Source organism: Grampus griseus (genome assembly GCF_964374135.1).
Source record: "Grampus griseus genome assembly, chromosome: 19".
Classification (NCBI taxonomy): domain Eukaryota; kingdom Metazoa; phylum Chordata; class Mammalia; order Artiodactyla; family Delphinidae; genus Grampus; species Grampus griseus.
Window position 1 is genome coordinate 7,791,593 of NC_139013.1, and position 20,555 is coordinate 7,812,147.

Genomic DNA, 20,555 nt, shown 5'->3' on the forward strand with positions numbered 1-20,555 from the left:
CCTGGTCCCGGCACCCCCTCCCTACCACCCCTCCTGGTTTGATGAACCTGCCTCAGTTTCTCCAATGAGCCTCACTGAACCTCTCTCCCTCCCCCTCCCCTCGGGTCGCCTGTTCTGAGCGCGCCGGCTGCGCGTTTTGGACCCGGTGGGTCCTCGACCCCTACTGGGGGCGGAGGGCGAGGGTGGGCCTTCTGGGGATGGGGTGTCTGGGTCGCCTCCGCTGTGTGTAGTGAGACTGCGCCTGAGATGCGCAGCTCCCGCCCAGCCTCAGCCGGGAGGGACGCATCGCAGGGGCTCACTGACTACAGAGACGTCCGCGCGCAGGGTGGGCGTCCGTGCTTCCGGTGTGTCTGCAGCTCGGGGTGCTGTGCGGGGGCGGGGGTGGGGGAGGGTGACCCCGAGACGGCGGCGGCCTGGCACGTGATGTGTGCGTCCTTGTCTGTTTTGTCTGTGTCCCTGACGGACCGAGTTCCAGTCCCCAATCTGCCACTTCCCGGCTGCCTTGGGGCAGATGTCTGCTCCTCGCTGTGCCTGTTTCCTCATCTGTACGATGGGAATGATAAAAGAACCTGTCTCGGAGGCAGATGTCAGGATTTAAAAGTAATATGTGTAAAGCGCTGAGAACAATGCCTGGCGTGCAGTAAATGCTCATAAAATAAATAAATAAACTATGATCATGTATCTTTTGTATGAGGCAAGTGCCTATGTTGTGTAATGGCTATGTAACCTCATAGGAAATGTGGGTATTTGTGATGCGTGTGTCTGTGTGTATCTTTGTATGTGTTCTGTATGCCTGTGTGTATGTGATATGTGACCACGGTGGGGTACTGTGTCTTTGTAACCTTGTGTGAAATTTGTGTACATCTGTGATGTGTGTGCCCAGGTATGTTGAGGTACGCAATGTGTGTATCTGTGTGTTCAATGTGTGTGCTTCTGCGTGTTTCTTGTATGTAAAATGTGTGTCAGTGTGTATATGTGTATGTAATATGTATGTATCAGTGTAATATATTTATGTGTATTTTTGTAGGTGACTTTTGTGGCTTTGTATAGTCTTTGAATGTGCTGTGCGTCTATATCCATGTGTGAGTTGTGCTTGTACATGTGTATCTGGGTGTGTGACATGTGTCTCTGTGTATTCATGTGAGTGAAATGGGTCTGTGTGAGACGTGTGTGTCTTCGATGTATCTGTATCTATATATGTGTGTGTGTTGTGTGTGTGTAGTTGCATATGTGATGTGCGGGTCTCTCCATGTATCTGCTGTGTGTCTGTGTATATTCGTGCATGGTATACTTGTGTCTGTGTTAGTGTGTGTCACGTGTATGTCTCCGTGCAAGTGATGTCTGCGTATTTGTATGATGTGCATGTGTGTGTGTTTATCTGTGTATGTGATGCGTGTGTCTGTGGGTCTTCTTTGTTGCCCATTTGTCTGTGGAATGTCTGTGTTCGTGACTTTGTACCTTGACACGTCACCGTGGTGTCTGTGTGGATCTTTGTCTGTGGCGTGTGTGTCTGTGGATTTGGGGCTTTACTTTGTCTGTGGCATGTGTGGGTCTTTGTGATGCATTTGACGTTCCTGCGTGGCCGGGTACATCTGTGCAGGGGGCCGGCCTGCCTGTGCGTTCTTAGTGCAGCCTATCATCCCTGCGTCTTTGTGTGTGACGTGTACGTGTCCCCGTCTGCCGATAGCTGTCCACCTTTGTATGTGATGTGCTTGTCTATGAGGGTCTCTGCGACGTGTGTCAGCCGCGTGTGGGCTGTGTGTGCCTGCCTGACATCTGCATCGTGGCGCGGAGCACACGTGTCCCTGCTGGTAGCATGTCACAGCAGTGTCCAGGCCAGGCACTGTGGGCCCTGTGTCCCCCCCACACAAGGGTCTGCTGGTCCCTGTCTGTCCCTCCCCCTCCCCTCCCTCCTGGCAGCCAATGCTACTGGGGAGCCAGTTGCCATGACGACGCTCCATCCTCCCTCCATCCTCCCTCCTCCCACCCTTCCTCTGACAGGCTCTCTGCTCCCCCAATCCCGGCTGCCCTCGGGGGCGGGGCCCTCATTCTCCCCCCCATCCTACCCTCTCCCCCCCAGCAACCCCGGCTCCCCAGCTCCTCTCCTCTGTCCGCCTCTCCATCCCTTCATCTGTCTGTCCCTTCAAAGAGGGGGAGGGGGGTACCTGAGCCAGTAAGCAGCCCCTCCCTCCCCCTGTCCTGAGTCTCCTGCCCCTCTCCTGGGCTGGGGGGAGGCCAGGGTCGCGCGGGTCCCCATGGCTGGGGGCTGAGGGCCCGCCCCCCCCTCCTCCCCAGCCGCCACCACCTCCACCTCCCTTCCATCCTCGACAAGATGCCTGCCCCCGGCGCCCTCATCCTCCTCGCGGCCGTCTCCACCGCCGGCTGCCTGGCGTCCCCGGCCCACCCAGGTAAGTCTGTCCGGCCATCCGGCTGTCCAGCGGCCCCCACCCCCACCCCGGCCTGCCCTGGAGGTCCGTCTGCGGGGCTCTGGCCCCATCACCTGTGTGGCGTCTTCCCGCAGCGAGCCAGGGCCTGGGGAGCCGCGGGGACGGTGCCTGTGTTAGCAGGGCCTGTGGGAGGAAGGCTGGGGGCTGGGTGGGGAGGGGGTCCGTTCGGGCAACATGTGTGTGTGCACACGCATGTGTGCAGGTGTGTGCGGGGAGCCGGGGAAGGACAGGGCCTCTGGGAGAATTGGGGACAGAGGGGAGGAATACTGTTTCTAAGGGGGACACAGCATTGGAGGCTGTCTCTAGCTTTGGGGGAGACCCAAGGCTTGCGGAGCTGCCTTCTCAGGGGTTTGGGTTGGGAACAGAGGACATGTGTGTGCTCCAAGCGTCCCTAAAAGAAACAAGCCTCAACCCCCGTAACTAGGAGGTTCCGGCATGGGGCAAGAATCTTCTCCCAGCCTGCAGTTGGGGGCTCATCCTCTTCCCCAAACAGGGGGTAAGAAGGCTGTTGTGGGAGCGTATTTTAAATTCTGAGAGCTCCAGGCTCCACTATTACTCCTCCTTCCCTCAGTCCTCACTGAAATTCATCCAAGCCTGGGGGTGAGGTGATGGGGGGGAGTCCCAGGTTGGGGCGAGAGGAGGGACCCCACCCCCAACCCAACCACTTGAGAAGGCCCCAAACTACAACTCCCACAATGCCCTGGGCCATCCGGCTCCTCTGCCAAGGGGCCCTGGTTGCAGAGCATCATGGGAGTTGTAGTGAAGACTAGCTAGATGAGGAGGGGCACGGAATCCGGGAACCAGGGCCTTGAAGCCGGGACCCCAGCCCAGTCCTGTGCCCACAGATGGATTCGCCCTGGGCCGGGCCCCTCTGGCTCCTCCCTATGCCGTGGTCCTCATTTCCTGCTCTGGCCTGCTGGCCTTCATCTTCCTCCTCCTCACCTGTCTGTGCTGCAAACGGGGCGATGTCGGCTTCAAGGTGAGGTGCATGAGGGGATTCAAGGTCGGGAGGAAGACGCCAGCAAGTCCTTTCCCCCTCAATCCAGGTGGTAGGAGGGGGAGCGGCGTAGCGAGTCTGAGAGCCCTTCAGGCCTGAAGTTATGGCAAGGTCCAGAGCCTTGGGATGGGAATTGGACTGGGATCGGGGGACAGTTATGAGAAAGATGGGGATAGTATTGATGAGAAGGACCATGGCATGTCTCAGCCCTGTGTTCTCCCCCCCTCCCCCCTCCCGGCCCCAGGAGTTTGAGAACCCAGAAGGGGAGGATTGCTCCGGAGAGTACACTCCCCCCGCCGAAGAGACCTCCTCTTCACAGTCGCTGCCTGATGTCTACATTCTCCCTCTGGCCGAGGTCTCCCTGCCGATGCCTGCCCCGCAGCCATCACACTCAGGTACTGCCCCGCACCCTGACTAGGGCCTCATGGCCCCACGGGACAGGGTGGAAGGCCCTGAGAGTTTTCCCTCAGGGAACAGGGAGCAGAGGCCCAAGGCAGCCAAGGGGAAAGGCAGAGGTGGGAGCCCCGGAATCTTGGAAGCAGCCTGAAGGAAGTCAGAGAACATCTTGGTAGAAGCCATTGCTTCATCCACAACCAGATTTGGGGATTCTTGTGGGGCAGTCAATGGTAAGGTCAGCCTAGATCTTAATGTCAGAGGTAGCCGATGGCAGGCTGAAGTCATGTCATAGGAGCTTGGGATGCCAAAGGGAAGGACAGATTGGACGTTGGAACCTTGTGGGCAGCCAATGAGGAGGCAGAGATCCCATCGTGGAATGTTGGGGCAGCCAATGAAAACAGATTTGTTGTGTCTGCTTTGACCCCAGTCCCCACTGAATTGAGGGGTGTTGTTGGCACTTGGGAGGGGAGAGAGGCTCAGGTGCCTCTCCCTTTTGCCCCCCACCAGACATGACCACCCCCCTGGGCCTTAGCCGCCAGCACCTCAGCTACCTGCAAGAGATTGGGAGTGGCTGGTTCGGGAAGGTAATTAAGTGGGGCTGGGGGTGGGCGGCGGAGGGTGCATACGATCCAGGGCGATGCTCCTGTTCTGTGTCATCCCCCCTGCTCCCACCACTACTCATCTGCCCCCTGCCTCGTCCCCCTGCCCCCCTCAGCCCACCCATTGCCCTCCCCTCTGTTCACCTCTCACCCACTCCCGTCCACTCCATCCCCCCGCCACCTGTCGGTCAGCGCCTCCCTCCTCACTCCATTGACCACTCCGCCTCGCCATCCGGCTCTCCACGCGTCCGTCTGTCCATCCTTCCACCCGTCCCTGCGTCCATCGGACTCTGGGCCTGTGAGTCTCTAACCCCGCGTCTGGTGGGAGTACGAGGGTGGTGGGATTTGAAGGAAGAGGCTGGAAAGAGGGGGAAGATGGGAGCCATACGGTGGGGTGGAGGGTGGTCCCTGGGATGGGGCTGGGGAAACCACAGGCGCTGCCTCCTGGGTCCCCCTTGATCAGGTGATCCTGGGAGAGATTTTCTCGGACTACACCCCAGCCCAGGTGGTGGTAAAGGAGCTCCGAGCCAGCGCAGGGCCCCTGGAGCAGCGCAAGTTCATCTCAGAAGCACAGCCGTACAGGTATGGGTACTTCTCGCTGGATGTGGGGCTCGGAAGGCCCAAATATCTGAGTTTGTGCCTCAGGAAGGTAACGTTGGGAAGTGGGAGGAGTGCAGTGTGGGGTCAGATCTGGATTCGAATCGTCCATCTACCTTTTCCTGGCTGTGCCACTCAGTCCAGAGAGTTTCCCTCCCTGAGCCTCAGGTTCTTCCTTGGGACAGAGCCGGGGAAATGAAGGCAGTGTGATGAAGGCGAGGGGACAGCACAGAAGCTGAGCTGGAGACCTGCCCCTCTCCACTCTGAACCTCAGTATTTTCATCTGGAAAGTGAGTCCAGGAAGGCTGAGCAGCCTCATGTAGAGGGCAGCTGAGAGGATGCGAGATGACCCTGTGTTAGGCACTGGGTACCTCATGGTGGTTCCCTTCCTCAGGCCCCTGCTTGTGCGTGAGGAAGGACAGAATCAGAATCACAGACCAGGGTCCTCCCACCTCTGCCCCCATTTGACTGGGAGGTCTGGGAAGGCAGGACCCTGTCCCTCCCTTGCCTGGTCTCCCCTCCACTCTAAGGGCTTCTAGACAAGAATTAAATAAACATTTGTTACATGAATGCCCTGTGGGGTAGTGAGTGCCCTGTCATGGAAAGGGCGCATACACGGGGACCTCTTATCAGAAGGTTGTAAAAGTGAGCTTTGCCCAGAGATTTTCTTAGCCCCTTCCTCTGAAACCTCCCATGGTTTTCTGCGGCCTGCAGGACAAAATCCCACTGGTCCCTACAGCCCACAAGCCCTGTTCCCTTCCTGCCACCAGCCCTCTCACCCCCTGCCACGCGGTCTCCCCACTGACCCTCCCACATGTCAGCTTCTTTCCTGCCACAGGACTGCCGTCTTGCTGTTCCCTCTGTCTAGAATATCCCTCCTGCCTCACCCAGCCCCAGTTTCAGATGGTGGGAACGCTTGCCCTTCCTGGGTCTCAGAACAGAAAGGCCTTCCCTTACACATACACACTCACACACACACACACACTCCCTCTCTCCCTCCCCCACCTAAGGAGGACCCTGGAATGCTCCGTCACATCAACTTGTGTATTTTCTGCATAACACGTATCCTAGTTTGTCACTACTTCATCCTTTTACTTGCTTCCCTGCTTGTCTCTCTCTAGGCCCGTGCTGGCAGGCACTAGCCACCTATGGCTATTTAAATTCGTCTTAAGGAAAATGTAACCGAGTTCAAAATGTCTTCCCTCAGCTACCTCTGTCACATTTCGAGAGCTCAGTTGTCACATATGGCCGGTGGCTCCCGTGTTAGATCAGATCTAGAGGTGAAATGACTTCTGTGAGGTTACACACTTGGGAAAGAAGGAGACCGGATTCAGACCCCCAAGCCTGACTCTTACCCACAATGTGAGGATAAAAGAGGGGTATCCCCCAGTGTTGGAGGGGACGTGACAATTCTTGAGGAAATGATGTTGAAACTAAGGGATGAGGAGGACTTTGATGAGAGGAGAGTGTTCTCCACAGAGGGAAGCATACATGCAAAAGGCTTGGAGCCTAAGCAGGCACCTGTGCGTTTGGAGAGAGGTACACAGGCGTGAAGAATGACACTGGGGAAGGCAGAGGGGCCGGAAAGACCGAGGAGTGAGCCAGGCTCTGTCCCAGGGTACCAGGGAGCCATGGAGGGTCGTAAGCAGGTGGGCATCAGGTCAGGGACACACTGGAAGGGAGAGACTGGAGGCAGGGAGGCCGGCAGGAGGCTGAGAAGAGAGTCCAGGAGGTGAGGAGGCTTGAGCTGGGGCTGTAGGGAGGGCAGGGGAGGGGGAAGAGTCAGGGGGCAGGAAGAAAGGCTGAGGGGGTGGTGAGCCAGAAGGAGGGGCAAGGAGGTGCCTGGGGGTCTGGCTCAGGGACTGGGAGACAGTGGGGTGGTCCTGAGGTGGGGATGTGGGAAAGGAGTAAGGAAACTGAGACCAAAGAGGTTGAAGCAACAGTTTGGTTTTGCTGGGAGGCTGGGGTGGGACAGAGAGCTGGGGTGGGATGGAAGGGGCTGTTTCCTGACCCAGGCAACCCCCTTCCCCTCGCAGGAGCCTGCAGCACCCCAACGTCCTTCAGTGCCTGGGCGTCTGCGTGGAGACACTGCCCTTTCTGCTGATTATGGAGTTCTGTCAACTGGTGAGGGTCTGGGGCAGGGGAGGCAGAGCCGGGAGCTGGGCAGGGTGAGGGCTCAGGGCAGTTCCTAGGGATCTGCAGCAATGACATCATCATCATCATCATAGCCACACCTGTGACAAGCACTGCCATCTCTGTAGATGAGTACTCACTCCCCAGGTGGTGCACCCTGAACTAGCGCATGAGGTGGGTGGGTGCTGTTCCTGTGCGCTTCTAAGCAGCAGGGGAAACTGAGGCCCAGAGGGGGCTGCCCACTGAGGGCAGAGGTCATCCCATCCTCGCCTCGGATTGCCTGGTGTGGGTGCCTGGGAGGGGGCGGTGGTGCTGACCCCTCCCTGCCCTCTCTCCCAGGGGGACCTGAAGCGTTACCTCCGGGCCCAGCGGCCCCCCGAGGGCCTATCCCCTGAGCTGCCCCCTCGAGACCTGCGGACACTGCAGAGAATGGGCCTGGAGATCGCCCGCGGGCTGGCACATCTCCACTCCCACAACTATGTGCACAGGTGGCAGCCCGGGAGCCACCGGGAGGAATGGGGGGGGAGGGGACTACTTAGGGGAAAGAGGCCAGGCTACGGGGGTGGATGGTGAGGCCACAGGGGAGGGGTTTAAGGATGGAAGGAGGCCTGAGTGGGAGACACAAAAAGGGGGGAAAGCCCAGGAGGGTCAGGGGGAAGAGGCGGAGTCAGGAGAGTAGAGGAGGAGTCAGGAAGGGAGGAGGGGTCACAGAAGAGAGGGAGGAGTCAGGGGAGGGGGAGGAGTCAAGGTAGGAGAGGAGGAGGGAGGAAAAGAAGAGGGAAGGGGAGCAGTGCGGGAAAGTGGGCGGGGTCTAGGAAGGGGGGGCGGGCTTCCCCAAGCTACCCCCTTCTTACCTCGCCCCCCTCGCCCGCCCCCAGCGACCTGGCCCTGCGCAACTGCCTGCTGACCTCCGACCTCACCGTGCGCATCGGAGACTACGGGCTGGCGCACAGCAACTACAAGGTGAGGGCTGGCCTCCATCAGAGCTGGGAGGGGGCGGGGGGCGTCCCGGCCTGCTTGACCGCGCCCCGTGCCGCCCACACCCAGGAGGACTACTACTTGACCCCCGAACGCCTGTGGATCCCGCTGCGCTGGGCAGCGCCCGAGCTCCTCGGGGAGCTGCACGGGACCTTCATGGTGGTGGACCAGAGCCGCGAGAGCAACATCTGGTGAGGGGCCCGGGCCGGGGGGCGGCCGAGGAGGGCAAGGAAGGCAGAAGGGTCACAGGTTCTACGGATGGGGCAACTGAGGCCTGGAGGGGAGGCCCCCTGGCCCGTCAGGGCAGGGCTCTGACCTTCCTCTGCCCTTTGCTCCCCGCAGGTCCCTAGGGGTGACCCTATGGGAGCTGTTTGAGTTTGGGGCACAGCCCTACCGCCACCTATCAGACGAGGAGGTCCTCGCCTTCGTCGTCCGTCAGCAGCACGTCAAGCTAGCCAGGCCGAGGCTCAAGCTGCCCTACGGGGACTACTGGTGAGGGCGGGGCCTGACCCCGGACCCCTGACCTTCCACCTCCCACCCCAGGATGATCCCAGAATCCCCCGCGTCATTTCACACTCTCCCTCATCCACAATTGCACCACTTGCTGCCAGCCCTAGAATGGAGTGGGGACGTCCCCACCCCTTCCGCCAGCATCCGCTACTTGGAATGGGGAAACTGAGGCATGGAGTGACAGCTGGTGTTTGAACCTAGTTTCTCCAACCCTAGAAGACCCCTGCTGCTTGCTTGTCTCTGATTCCACAACTTGTAACCCAAACGCGAAGGCCACCTTAACCCTCATTTCTGCACATGTGCCTTGCTGTCCTCTCTTCTAGGTCTCTGTCTCCCTCTCTCTGGTTTCTGTTCCCCCCTCTCTCTGGGTCTTGGTCCTCTTCTCCCTGGGTCTCTGCCCGGTCTCTGCCCCCCACTTTCTCCTGGTCTCTGCCCACCCCCAGTGACCCCCCCACCCCCCAGGACTCTGCCCTACTCACTCTTGCCTCCTCCCCCTCCCCCAGGTACGACATCCTGCAGTCCTGCTGGCGGCCGCCTGCCCAGCGCCCCTCAGCCTCTGATCTGCAACTGCAGCTCACCTACCTGCTCTCCGAGCGGCCCCCAAGGCCCCCGCCGCCGCCGCCGCCCCCCCGAGATGGTCCCTTCCCCTGGCCCTGGCCCCCGCAGCACAGCGTGCCCCGCCCGGGGACCCTGTCCTCTCCGTTCCCCCTTCTGGATGGCTTCCCTGGGGCTGACCCGGACGACGTGCTCACGGTCACCGAGAGTAGCCGTGGCCTCAACCTTGAGTGCCTGTGGGAGAAGGCGCGGCGGGGGGCCGGTCGGGGCGGGGGGGCACCCACCTGGCAGCCGGCGTCCGCACCCCCGGCCCCCCACGCCAACCCCTCCAACCCCTTCTACGAGGCGCTGTCCACGCCCAGCGTGCTGCCGGTCATCAGCGCCCGCAGCCCCTCCGTGAGCAGCGAATACTACATCCGCCTCGAGGAGCATGGCTCCCCGCCAGAGCCCCTCTTCCCCAATGACTGGGACCCCCTGGACCCAGGAGTGCCTGCCCCCCAGGCCCCCCAGGCCCCCCCCGAGGTCCCCCAGCTGGTGTCCGAGACCTGGGCCTCCCCCCTCTTCCCGGCGGCCCGGCCCTTCCCGGCCCAGTCCTCAGCCTCCGGCAGCTTCCTCCTGAGCGGCTGGGACCCCGAGGGCCGGGGCGCCGGGGAGACCCTGGCAGGAGACCCCGCCGAGGTGCTGGGGGAGCGGGGGGCCACCCCGTGGGCCGAAGAGGAGGAGGAGGAGGAGGAAGGCAGCTCCCCGGGGGAAGACAGCAGCAGCCTTGGGGGGGGCCCCAGCCGCCGGGGCCCCCTACCCTGTCCCCTGTGCAGCCGCGAGGGGGCCTGCTCCTGCCTGCCCCTGGAGCGGGGGGACGCCGTCGCCGGCTGGGGCGGCCACCCTGCTCTTGGCTGCCCCCATCCCCCCGAGGACGACTCGTCCCTGCGGGCGGAGCGGGGCTCCCTGGCCGACCTGCCCCTGAACCCCCCCGCCTCGGCCCCCCCCGAGTTTCTGGACCCCCTCATGGGGGCGGCGGCGCCCCAGTACCCCGGGCGGGGGCCACCTCCCGCTCCCCCCCCGCCGCCGCCACCTCCTCGGGCCCCCGCGGACCCGGCCGTGTCCCCCGACCCCCCCTCGGCCGTGGCCAGTCCCGGCTCAGGCCTGTCGTCTCCGGGCCCCAAACCGGGCGACAGCGGCTACGAGACCGAGACCCCTTTTTCCCCCGAGGGAGCCTTCCCCGGTGGGGGGGCAGCAGAGGAGGAAGGGGTCCCTCGACCACGGGCTCCCCCCGAGCCCCCCGACCCGGGAGCGCCCCGGCCACCCCCAGACCCGGGTCCCCTCCCGCTCCCGGGGGCCCGGGAGAAGCCGACCTTCGTAGTTCAAGTGAGCACCGAGCAGTTGCTGATGTCCCTGCGGGAGGACGTGACAAGGAAGCTCCTGGGGGAGAAGGGGGCAGCCGCCCGCGAGACAGGGCCCAGGAGGGCGGCGAGAGGCCCCGGGAACCGAGAGAAAGCCCCGGGCCCAAGCAGGGGCCCCACAGTCCTGGACAGCGGGAAGCAAGCCCCAAGCCCGCAAGAGGGCCCGAGCCTCCCCGTGAACGGGGTGACAGTGCTGGAGAACGGGGAACAGAGAGCCCTGGGCGTCGAGGAGAAGGTGGCGGAGAATGGGAGCCCGGGGTCCCCAGAGAGAGAAGAGCAAGTGCTGGCGAATGGGGAGCTGCCACCCCCAAGGAGGGAGGAGAAAGTGCTGGAGAATGGGGGCCTGGGGTCCCCGGCGAGAGAAGAGCAAGTGCTGGTGAATGGGGGCCTGACACCCCCAAAGATCGAGGAGGTGTCAGAGAATGGGGGCCTGAGACTCCCCAGGAACCCGGAGAGGCTGCCAGAGACTGGGCCTTGGAGAGCCCCAGGGCCCTGGGAGAAGATGCCCGAGAGTGGGGCTCCAGCCCCCATGAACGGGGAGCCAGCCCCAGAGACCTCGCTGGAGAGAGCCCTGGCACCTGGCGCAGTGGTCTTGGCCCTGAACGGCGGGGAGACAGCCCCTGGCCCCACTGGCCCAGCCCTCAGGAGCGGGGTGCTGGAACCCGGGACCGAGAGGAGAGCCCCCGAGACTGGGGGGGCACCGAGAGCCCCCGGGGCTGGGAGGCTGGACCTCGGGAGTGGGGTCCGAGCCCCAGTGGGCATGGGGATGGCCCCCGGCGGCGGCCTCGGAAGCGGCGTGGACGCAAAGGCCGGATGGGTCGACAGCACGAGGCCACAGCCGCCTCCACCGCCACTGGAAGCACAGCCGACGAGGCCGGAGCCAGCGCCCCAGAGAGCCAGGCCGGAGGCAGCCTCCGAGGGAGAGCCCGGGGTCCCAGACAGCAGAGCCGGCGGAGACACAGCACCCAACGAAGACGGGGACCCCCCCAAGCCCGAGAGGAAGGGCCCCGAGATGCCACGACTGTTCTTGGACTTGGGACCCCCTCAGGGGAACAGCGAGCAGATCAAAGGTGAGCAGGCTGCTGGGAGCACGGGAGCGCGGTTGGGGGCCGAGGCCCAGCTCCTTCCAAGATGTAGGGTGCAGTTGAGAAGCTCAGGCTCCCAGGTACCAGACAGGTCAGCCTGATGGTGACAAGTGCAGACCCTAGAGCCACACTCCCTGGGCTCAAATCCTGGCTTTGCCCCTTCCTAGCTGTGATCTTGGACAGATGACCTTCTCTGTGCCTCAGTTTCCCCATCTGCCAAAAACGGATGACAAGGATAGCGCCTACCTAATAGGACTGTGAGGGTTAAATGAGTTAGGACTTCCAAAGCCTTTGGCCCAACGCCTGGCACTTCTAAGCACCTGCTGTTACATCACAATTCACGTCAACTAGGGGATGCAAACTCAGATGCCCACAGGGGTCAGACAGTATAAGGGAATGAATGACGGGTGGGAATGAATGAATGAATGAGAGCTGGGAGACGTGGGGTAGGAGTTGGGGAGGAAATGCAGCTACTTCTCAGCTCCATTCAGGAATGCCCACCTGGTGTTGCCAAATCTGCTGCTTTCCCCCTTTAAGCCAGAGTTCTGGGTGTATTAATGGTTGAAACCACTCAAAAGAAGCCTTTCTGTGGGCTGGGCTGCCAGTGCGTGATCTCTGGTTTAAACTTTCCAACAAGCTGAGGCATCTATTTATTGTGCCAGGCCTCCTGTGCACCAGGCCCTGAGCTGTCCAGGGCTGAGACCCAGGGAGCCTCAGACCCTGCCCTGCCCACCCCAGTACTGGTGGCTTGAAAGCCTAGTAGAAAGGCCTTTTCTGGAAACTGAGTTTTGATAGGAACACAGGAAATAGTTTGTCATAGAGAGGGAACAATTTAAGAGAAGATAAATGGAGAGTAAAATACACAGCCCCTGCTTAGATGTGGACATAGGGACTGTGGTTCCACTGGAATCATCCAGAGGCCTGATTTCCTTAAATACTGGTATGAAAGTTATAAATGACTGGGCCTGTTTTATATTGGCAACCTCACAGCCACACTTGAGGGAAGGGTTATTATCTCTGTTTGCCAGAGGAGCCTGACGCTCTAGAGGGAAAGGTCAGGAAGGGGACTGAGCACAGAACCTTCCTTCCTCAAACCCATGGCATTAGAACACTACCACTTCCTCAAGGTTGTTGTGGGGAGTTTGCAACCAGCTGTGTCAGGAAAGACCCTGGGCAGCATGAAAATGACAGGGGATGAGCAACTAAGATGCCTCAGAGGATCTGAAGCGGGGGTGGGGTGGGTCGGTGTTGTTGGGTGCGAAGAGACTGGGAATAGCATGCTTTTCTTTTTTTTTTTTTTTAAATCCAGTGAACTCCTACTCATCCTTCATGACCCCACTCAAATTCCCCCTTCCCTGGGAAGCCTTCCTGATTTCGAAAGACTGTCACCCTGTCCTTCCTCTGGGTATCCACAGCCCTTGATAGCTTCCTCTATAAAGCCCCACTCCACCCCATCACCTTGAGATGGGTGGTCAGGGAAGGCCTCAATGAGGAGGTGACTTCTGAGCAGACATGAAGGAAGTGAGCCAGGTTGACATCTGGGAGAAGGATGTTTCAGGTAGAGGACACTGAGATGGGCATTAACTTGGCATGTTCATGGAATAGCAAAAGGCTGGTGAAGCTGGAGTTGAGTGAATGAGGGGTGGAGAGTGACTCGGTCCACATACATCTTTCTCCTTGCCCTGCCCTGACCCTCTTCTCATCCCCACCATCGCCCCCCACAGGGCCTGGCACACAGCTCACTTTTGCAGTAATGGAGGAATGAGTGGCCCCTCCATTTACCAGTGAGGAAACAGAGGCTCAGAGAGGTGGATCTGCTTGCCCAGGGACACACAGCAAGAGAGCAGGGTAGGCTTGGGATTTGAAGTGAGGTTTCCTCCTCCAGGGACCTGAAGTCCTTCCCCCCCAGCAGGCTGAGATCAAGGAGTCTTAGGGCAGGGAAAGGACCTGGAGATGGCTAGACACCCCAATTTTCTGGCGATTGAGTGCCAAAAAGGGAAAGAAAGTACCTTGGTCAACACTGTGTAGCAGGGAACATTTATTCACAAATATTGACTGAGTACTTCTATGTGCTTGGGGTTTGGGGACACAGCCAGAATGAGCCCAACTCAGTCTCTGTTCTGTGGCAAGGCAAACATTAATCACACTGCCACAGAATTACAGTTCTATACTGAGATCAACCGCTAGGAAGGCGAGGTGCTTGGTACTATGGGGTGCAGAGCGGGTTGCCTGGCCTGACCTCTTGGTAGATCTCCAAAGGCTTTGAAAGTCCAGACAGAGCTGGACGATGAATAGGACTTGAGTTAGATAAGGAAGTTCCAGGCAGAGGGAACAGCCTATGCAAAGGCTCAGAGGTGGGAGGAATGGGGATGTGGCCCATATGGTTGGATGGAGGTCAAGCCAGAATGAGGTGGGGACAGAACCAGGAGAGGTCAGCACAGCCAGGGCACTCGGGCCTGGTGGCCCCGGGAGAAACTGGGGCTTTGTGCTGTGGGAACTGGGGAGCCACGGGGAGGGTTAAGCACTGGAGTAGGGGGAAGACCGCTACCCTTCTGCTTGGAGACCCCCAGTGCAGCCTTTTGGTTCACAAGGGTGGAAACAGTGCAGCCTTTTGGTTCACAAGGGTGGAAACAGGCCCAGACTGTGGCTGAGATTACCTAAGGACACAGAGTTAGGCGGGAGGGCATGCCTCAGTTTCCCCAGGAACAGGAGCTCACCGGGTGTCTCCCCTCGCAGCCAAGCTCTCGCGGCTCTCGCTGGCGCTGCCGCCGCTCACGCTCACGCCGTTCCCGGGGCCGGGCCCGCGGCGACCCCCGTGGGAGGGCGTGGACGCCGGGGCAGCTGGCGGGGAGGCCGGCGGGGCGGGGGCGTCGGGGCCGTCGGAGGAGGACGGGGAGGACGAGGACGAGGACGAGGAGGAGGACGAGGAGGCAGCAGCGGCGGGCGCGCTGGCGGGGCCGCGGGGCCCCGGGAGAGCGCGGGCAGCCCCGGTGCCCGTCGTGGTGAGCAGCGCCGACACGGACGCGGCCCGCCCGTTGCGGGGGCTGCTCAAGTCTCCACGCGGGGCCGACGAACCCGAGGACAGCGAGCTGGAGAGGAAGCGCAAGATGGTCTCCTTCCACGGGGACGTGACCGTCTACCTCTTCGACCAGGTGGGCTGCCCCCGCGCAGGACCCCGGGGCTGGGTCTAGGGAGGGGCGGGGCCTGGATGAAGACCACGCCCAGATTGGGGGCGGGGTGTGCAGGGTGAGGGCGGGCCAGGGAATGGGGCGGGACTTGAAGGACCACATGAGGCCTTGAGTGTAAGGGCGGGGCCAGGGAATGGGGCTGGGCCTGGAGGAAGGCCGCGCCTCAAGTAGGGGCGGGGCCTGCAGGGTGAGGGCGGAGCCTGGGGAGAGACTGGCTAGGGAAATAGGGCAGGATGAGTCCTTGAGTGTGAGGGCGGGGCCTGGGGATGGGGCGGGGCCAGGGGAAGGGCCGAATCCAGAGCAGAGGTGGGGCCTGGGGTGGGGGAAGGTGCTGGAGGGCTAGGGAGAGGCCTGGAGATGAGAACGGATCCGGAAGGAAAGCGCGGTACCTGGTGGTCAGAGGCTAAGGAGAAAGTGAGAGGATTAGGGCGTGGTCTGTATGGTGGGGGCGGAGCCTAGTGAAGTTCGGGATGGGGTTTCTGCACCAGCGCTCTAATGTTGTGGAGGCCGAGGGGCCGGCTCAGGATGGAAGGGATCTTATCCACTAGGGGTGGGCCATGGAGAAGCTGCAGGTAGGGCTTAAAGAGATGCTGCTTGTAGTGTTAAGATACTAAGTGCAGTAGTGGGTTCAGGGATAGGACACAGCTAATAAACTGGGGCGGGGCTAAGAGAGATGGGTTGGGGATTGTGTTAAAAGTAACTAGCCTGAGAGGTTAGTGTTGAAGAGAAAAACAGGGCGGTGTAGTGCTTGTGGACTGGGGCCGTGTCTAGATGAACCTGGGGCGGGGCATACTAAGGTTCTGAGATGAGTGAGAACAGGGTCAAGAGCTGAGGCCTAGGGCACTGAAACAAACTGGAGCGGGGCCTCTTCAGAGGGCGGGGCTTAGGGGCTCGCGGGAGGGTCCGGAGATGCTCAAAATGGGTTAAGGGTTTGGAGGACCATAGGAGCAGGTAGTTGTGGGGCCCGCACTTGGACGCCTGTGGCCGAGATCTAGGACGTGAGTAAGGGTCATGGAGACGGGACGGGACTTACGGAGACAGTCCTGGGTTAGGGGCTTCCGTGGAGGCAGCGCGTTAAGGAGCCGGGAGAGAATTCCTGCAGTGGACTGCTTAGCTGTGGGCGGGACTCCGTGGTCGGGGGAGGAACTTCAAGCCGGGGGAGTTTAAAGCTGGCCTGAGGCTTCGAAGGCAGATTAGGGGATCTTCAGAGAGAGCGATTGTAAATTGGGATGCCTGAAGCCCAGAAATGTTAGCGGGGTTTGTTGCTTGTTGGGATGTAGTGAGTGCGATGTGACGGTTCGCCCCCTCTTGCCTCCCCTAATATGCCTTCATAGGAGACGCCAACCAACGAGCTGAGTGTCCAGGGCCCCCCCGAGGGGGACACGGACCCGTCAACGCCCCCAGCGCCCCCGACGCTTCCCCACTCCGCCACCCCCGGAGATGGGTTTCCCAGCAACGACAGCGGCTTTGGTGAGGGCCGGGGCGGGGCAGAGTTGGGGGCGGGGTCTATGGGAAGGGCAGCGTCGGGCGGGGCCTGCTGAGGGGCGGGGTCGGAGGGCTGAAGAAGTGATTGAGGGTCTGACCGCGTCCTCTCCTCTCCTCTCCCTCCTCACCCCCCCCGCCCCCAATGCTAGGAGGCAGTTTCGAGTGGGCGGAGGATTTCCCCCTCCTCCCCCCTCCAGGCCCCCCCCTGTGCTTCTCCCGCTTCTCCGTCTCGCCTGCGCTGGAGACCCCGGGGCCCCCCGCCCGGGCCCCCGACGCCCGGCCCGCAGGTATCGTGCTTCAGACCCTTGGTCCTGCCCCACGTCTGCCAATCTCTCCCCATCTGTCTCTCCCACTTTCTTGTCCCCATCTCTCTGAATTTCTTTGCCTCTCTCCCAGTTTCTTCCTTCCCCTCTCTCAGTCTGGCTGCTCACCAGTGAAACCCCACCCACCTCTGGAACCCCCTCAGACCAAGAGGTGTCCATCAGATGGGCTTGGGCAATCACGCCCTTCCCTGAGCCTCAGTTTCCCTTCTGTAAGGATCCCCTCTGAGTCTTGCCCATCTTTTTTTTTTTTTTTTTTTGGCCACATCCCTTGGCATGTGGGATCTTAGTTCACCGACCAGGGATGGAACCCGCGCCCCTTTAACCACTGGACCGCCAGGGAAGCCCCAAATCATTTCTTTCTTTCTTTTCTTTTCTTTCTTTCTTTCTTTTCTTTTCTTTTCTTTTCTGTCTTTCTTTCTCCCTCTCTCTCTCCCTGCCTCCCTCCCTGCCTCCCTCCCTCCCTCCCCCTCTTACTTTCTTTTTCTTTCCGATCTTTGCCCCATCTTTGTGCTAAGATTCCTGTCTGGTACCTGGTGGATCTTGAGCCCATCTCCTTTGGGGGGCATAGGTTGATCAGAGGCAGACAAGAAGCCAGAGGAAACCAGGGGGCTCAAAGCTGGTTAGCATGAACCAGAGCAGAGAGGACATGGCCAGGGAGCACCATAGCAATAACAGCAAGCACTCTCACAGACCCTAGAATGTGCTTGCAACATCTTACCCCATTTAATCCTCCCTATGATTCCATGGGGTGTATTCTAGTCTCATCTCCATTTTACAGAAGAGAAAACTGAGGCACAGAGAGGCATGAGGAGCCGGGGCACAAACCCTGGCTGCCTGGCCTCTGAGTCTGTGTCCACTCCAGTAGTCAGCATTTGTCAGGTACCCTTCTTGCGTTTCACTTACGCCATAATGCTAATCCTCACCACCACCTTAGGAGAACATCCCTGCATACAGGGCTTGCACTGGGCCAGGCGGGTGGAGGTGTTCCCAGAGGACAGAACTAAGTAGAGGGAAGGTGCAACTGGCTCTTTTCAGGGGGGACTCCATACCTGCTCCCCTACACTGTGCCCGAGTTCAGGTGTTGGCCCTGCCACTTCTTGGCTGGGTGACCTAGGGCAAGTCGCTTTCCCTCTCTGTAGTACCTCAGTTTCTGTAGAACGAGGAGGATAACAGGATCTAACTCCTAAGTTTGTTAAGGGGATTGAATGGCTTAATCGTCCCCTTGCAAGCTGCAGTGGTCTTTAACTGGTAGCTGTTACTGCGTTTAATGAAGTAGATGCTTGCATCGGCTGTACTGGGCTCATGGGATTCCATGCTGGGCAAGATCAATGAGCCCCCCCTCCGCCCTACCCACAGCACTGCCCCACAGTCCCACAGTAAGTGAATAAGTGCCAACTCAGGGTTGCTGAGAAAGCAGATGACAAGAGGAAAGGGCTTTGTGTCCTCGGTGATGGAAGGGTCCTTTAACCGGGGACTTGAAGGGTTGGTTGTCGTTAACTAGGTGAAGGGGAAGGGGACAGCGTGCTAGCAGACAGGACAGCTTGCAGAGGGCCTGAGGCAGGAGAGAGCTTGGCTGATTCATGGAACAGAAGGGAAGCGGGTGTGTCTGGAGGTTACTTGCAGAGTTGGGTGGAGGGGGGTGGGTGTGGGAAGTGAGAGAGAGCAGGGCAGACCCCACAGGGCTTGAGGGTAAGCTGAGGGGTGGGGACTTTGTCCTGGGGGCACTAGGGAGCCACGGGAGGAGTGTGAGCTGGGGAGGGGCAGCATCAGCCCCGGGTGTAGGAAGACTTCTCCTGGGCCTTGTGGGGGCCAGTGGAGGCAGGGAGGCTGCGGAGGAGGCCAGGCAAGGCTCCAGGGGGGAGAGGAGAGGACATACAGAGTCAAGGGCAGGAGGGATGGGCTGAGGGTTGACCCTTCACTTGGCAACATCCTCAGATTTCACCCCCAAATGTCACTTCCTCCCAGAGGTCTTCTCAGAGGCCCCCCAGAGGACAGGGTGAGGTGGGTTCCAGGGCGTGGGGACACCAGCCAAGTGTTGAGTCAGGGCTGAGGCCCATAGGGCCAGCAATCCAGGATGACTTTACCTTTGTTCACCTGGAGAGGAGAGGGAGGGCCCGATCACACAAAATCGCAAATCCCTTTACTCAGTCCTTAGCTATTCCGCAGCTGGGCTGGGAAGCTGCTGAGCTGGTTTCAAGGCCACGGCTGGGGGGTGGCTCTGCCCACTTCACACACGTTCCCTGGGTGCTGAGTGATGCCAGGAATCTCAGAGTTTCCCTACTCCTTTGAAAAGGACACGAGGGTCATGCTCCCCATTTAAAGGGAGGGAAACTGAGGCTCAGGGACTGGAAGTGAGGGCAATGACTTGACCCAGGCCACTCAGGTGAGAAGTGGGAGGTGGAGTGGGAGGGTGCCCGATGGGTAGCCCTGGTTGAGAGTCTCCACCCCACAGACCTTGGTTTTCTGGATGTGTTGTATGGGTGGGAGGCTCTCCTTCTGCCGGGAGAGAAGGGATCATGGTGGGAAAGTCTGGAGGGACGGCACTTTCTGCAGGGCCTCTACTGGGTGCTGGGGATGCAGCAGTGACCAAATGCAGTCCCATCCTCTCTGATCTTCCAGTCTAGAGGGGCAAGCAGACAATGACTGAGATTATCCCAGAGGAGAAATGTGAAAGAAAATAACTATAGTGGAAGGGAATTCCCTGGCAGTCCAGTGGTTAGGACTCAGTGTTTTCACGGCCGAGGTGAAATCCCTGGTCGGGGAACTAAGATCCCACAAGCCATGCGGCGCCACCAAAAAAAACAAACAACCCCTCCCCCCACTATAGTGCAGTGAGATAGAATGACCTTGGGGGGTGAGGGGGACGACTGCTTGACTGAGAATGGCCCGGAGAAGACCCCTGAAGAGGGGGCATGGCGACGGAGGCCTGAGTTCTATGGGAAGGGCTAAAGGCATGCTAGGCAGTTGGAACAGCCAGTGCAAAGGCCCTGGGGTAGGACTGTGCTTGGAGGAACAGCAAGGAAGCAGAGCACGGTGGCTGGAGCAGAGTGAGTCGGGGGCGGGAGTAAATGACAGAAAAAGGACAGAGCAGATCAGGTGGGGCGCTCCCCATGGTGAGGGCTTGGTTTTCACTCCGATCGGCAAGCCAGAAGCCATGAGCCTTTCTGCCCAGTAATTCCATTTCTCTCTCCTCTCCCTCCATCCTCAGGCCCCGTGGAGAACTGACTCCCCGAAGACTTGACCCCCCTGCACCCCCAGAAGAGGGGTTGAGAGTAGAATCCTCTGTGGACGATGGAGCCACTGCCACCACCACAGACGCCGCCTCCGGGGAGGCCCCCGAGACCGGGCCCTCCCCCTCCCCCACCATGTGCCAAACAGGAGGCCCTGGCCCTCCGCCCCCCAGCCCCCCGGACGGCTCCCCTGAGCCCCTTGACCCCCTCGGTGCCAAATGAGGCAGGAAGCCCCTCACCCCTCCCTGGAGAGCCGCCTTTCTCGGAACTGAACTGAACTCTTTAGGGCCTGGAGCCCCTCTGCACAGTGGAGGCCCCTCCTCACCCACTCCCAGCCCCAGACAGGGGCCGAAGGCTTCAGGGACCTGGACCCCCCCATCTCGCGTCTCCCCTTTCCCACCCCAGCCTGGCCCCTGGAGGGGCCTCTGGTTCAAACCTTCGCGTGGCATTTTCACATTATTTAAAAAAGACAAAAAACAACTTTTTGGAGGAACGTGGGGCATGTGTGTGTTTCGGGAGATGAAGAGGGGAGGCTGCAGGGACCGGGTGCTGTCCAGGAGATATGGCCATCCTCACAGCCCCATCTGACAGGAACACCGAGGCTCAGAAAGGCAGAAATGCCTGTGTGGCAG

At 60.2% G+C, this 20,555-nt stretch overlaps 1 protein-coding gene across 1 annotated transcript; it reads left to right on the forward strand.

Annotated features, from left to right (window-relative positions):
* Window positions 1-2,332: 2,332 nt before the first annotated feature.
* Window positions 2,333-20,145, forward strand: LMTK3 (lemur tyrosine kinase 3; the record flags this gene model as incomplete). Its single annotated transcript, XM_082676778.1, has 15 exons — window positions 2,333-2,408; window positions 3,293-3,426; window positions 3,689-3,839; window positions 4,348-4,424; window positions 4,903-5,021; window positions 7,073-7,160; window positions 7,509-7,657; window positions 8,048-8,132; window positions 8,217-8,338; window positions 8,490-8,639; window positions 9,161-11,682; window positions 14,434-14,849; window positions 16,220-16,355; window positions 16,520-16,657; window positions 19,952-20,145. 15 exons carry the CDS (start codon window positions 2,333-2,335, stop codon window positions 20,143-20,145), a joined length of 4,557 nt encoding a protein of 1,518 aa, XP_082532904.1.
* Window positions 20,146-20,555: the final 410 nt, after the last annotated feature.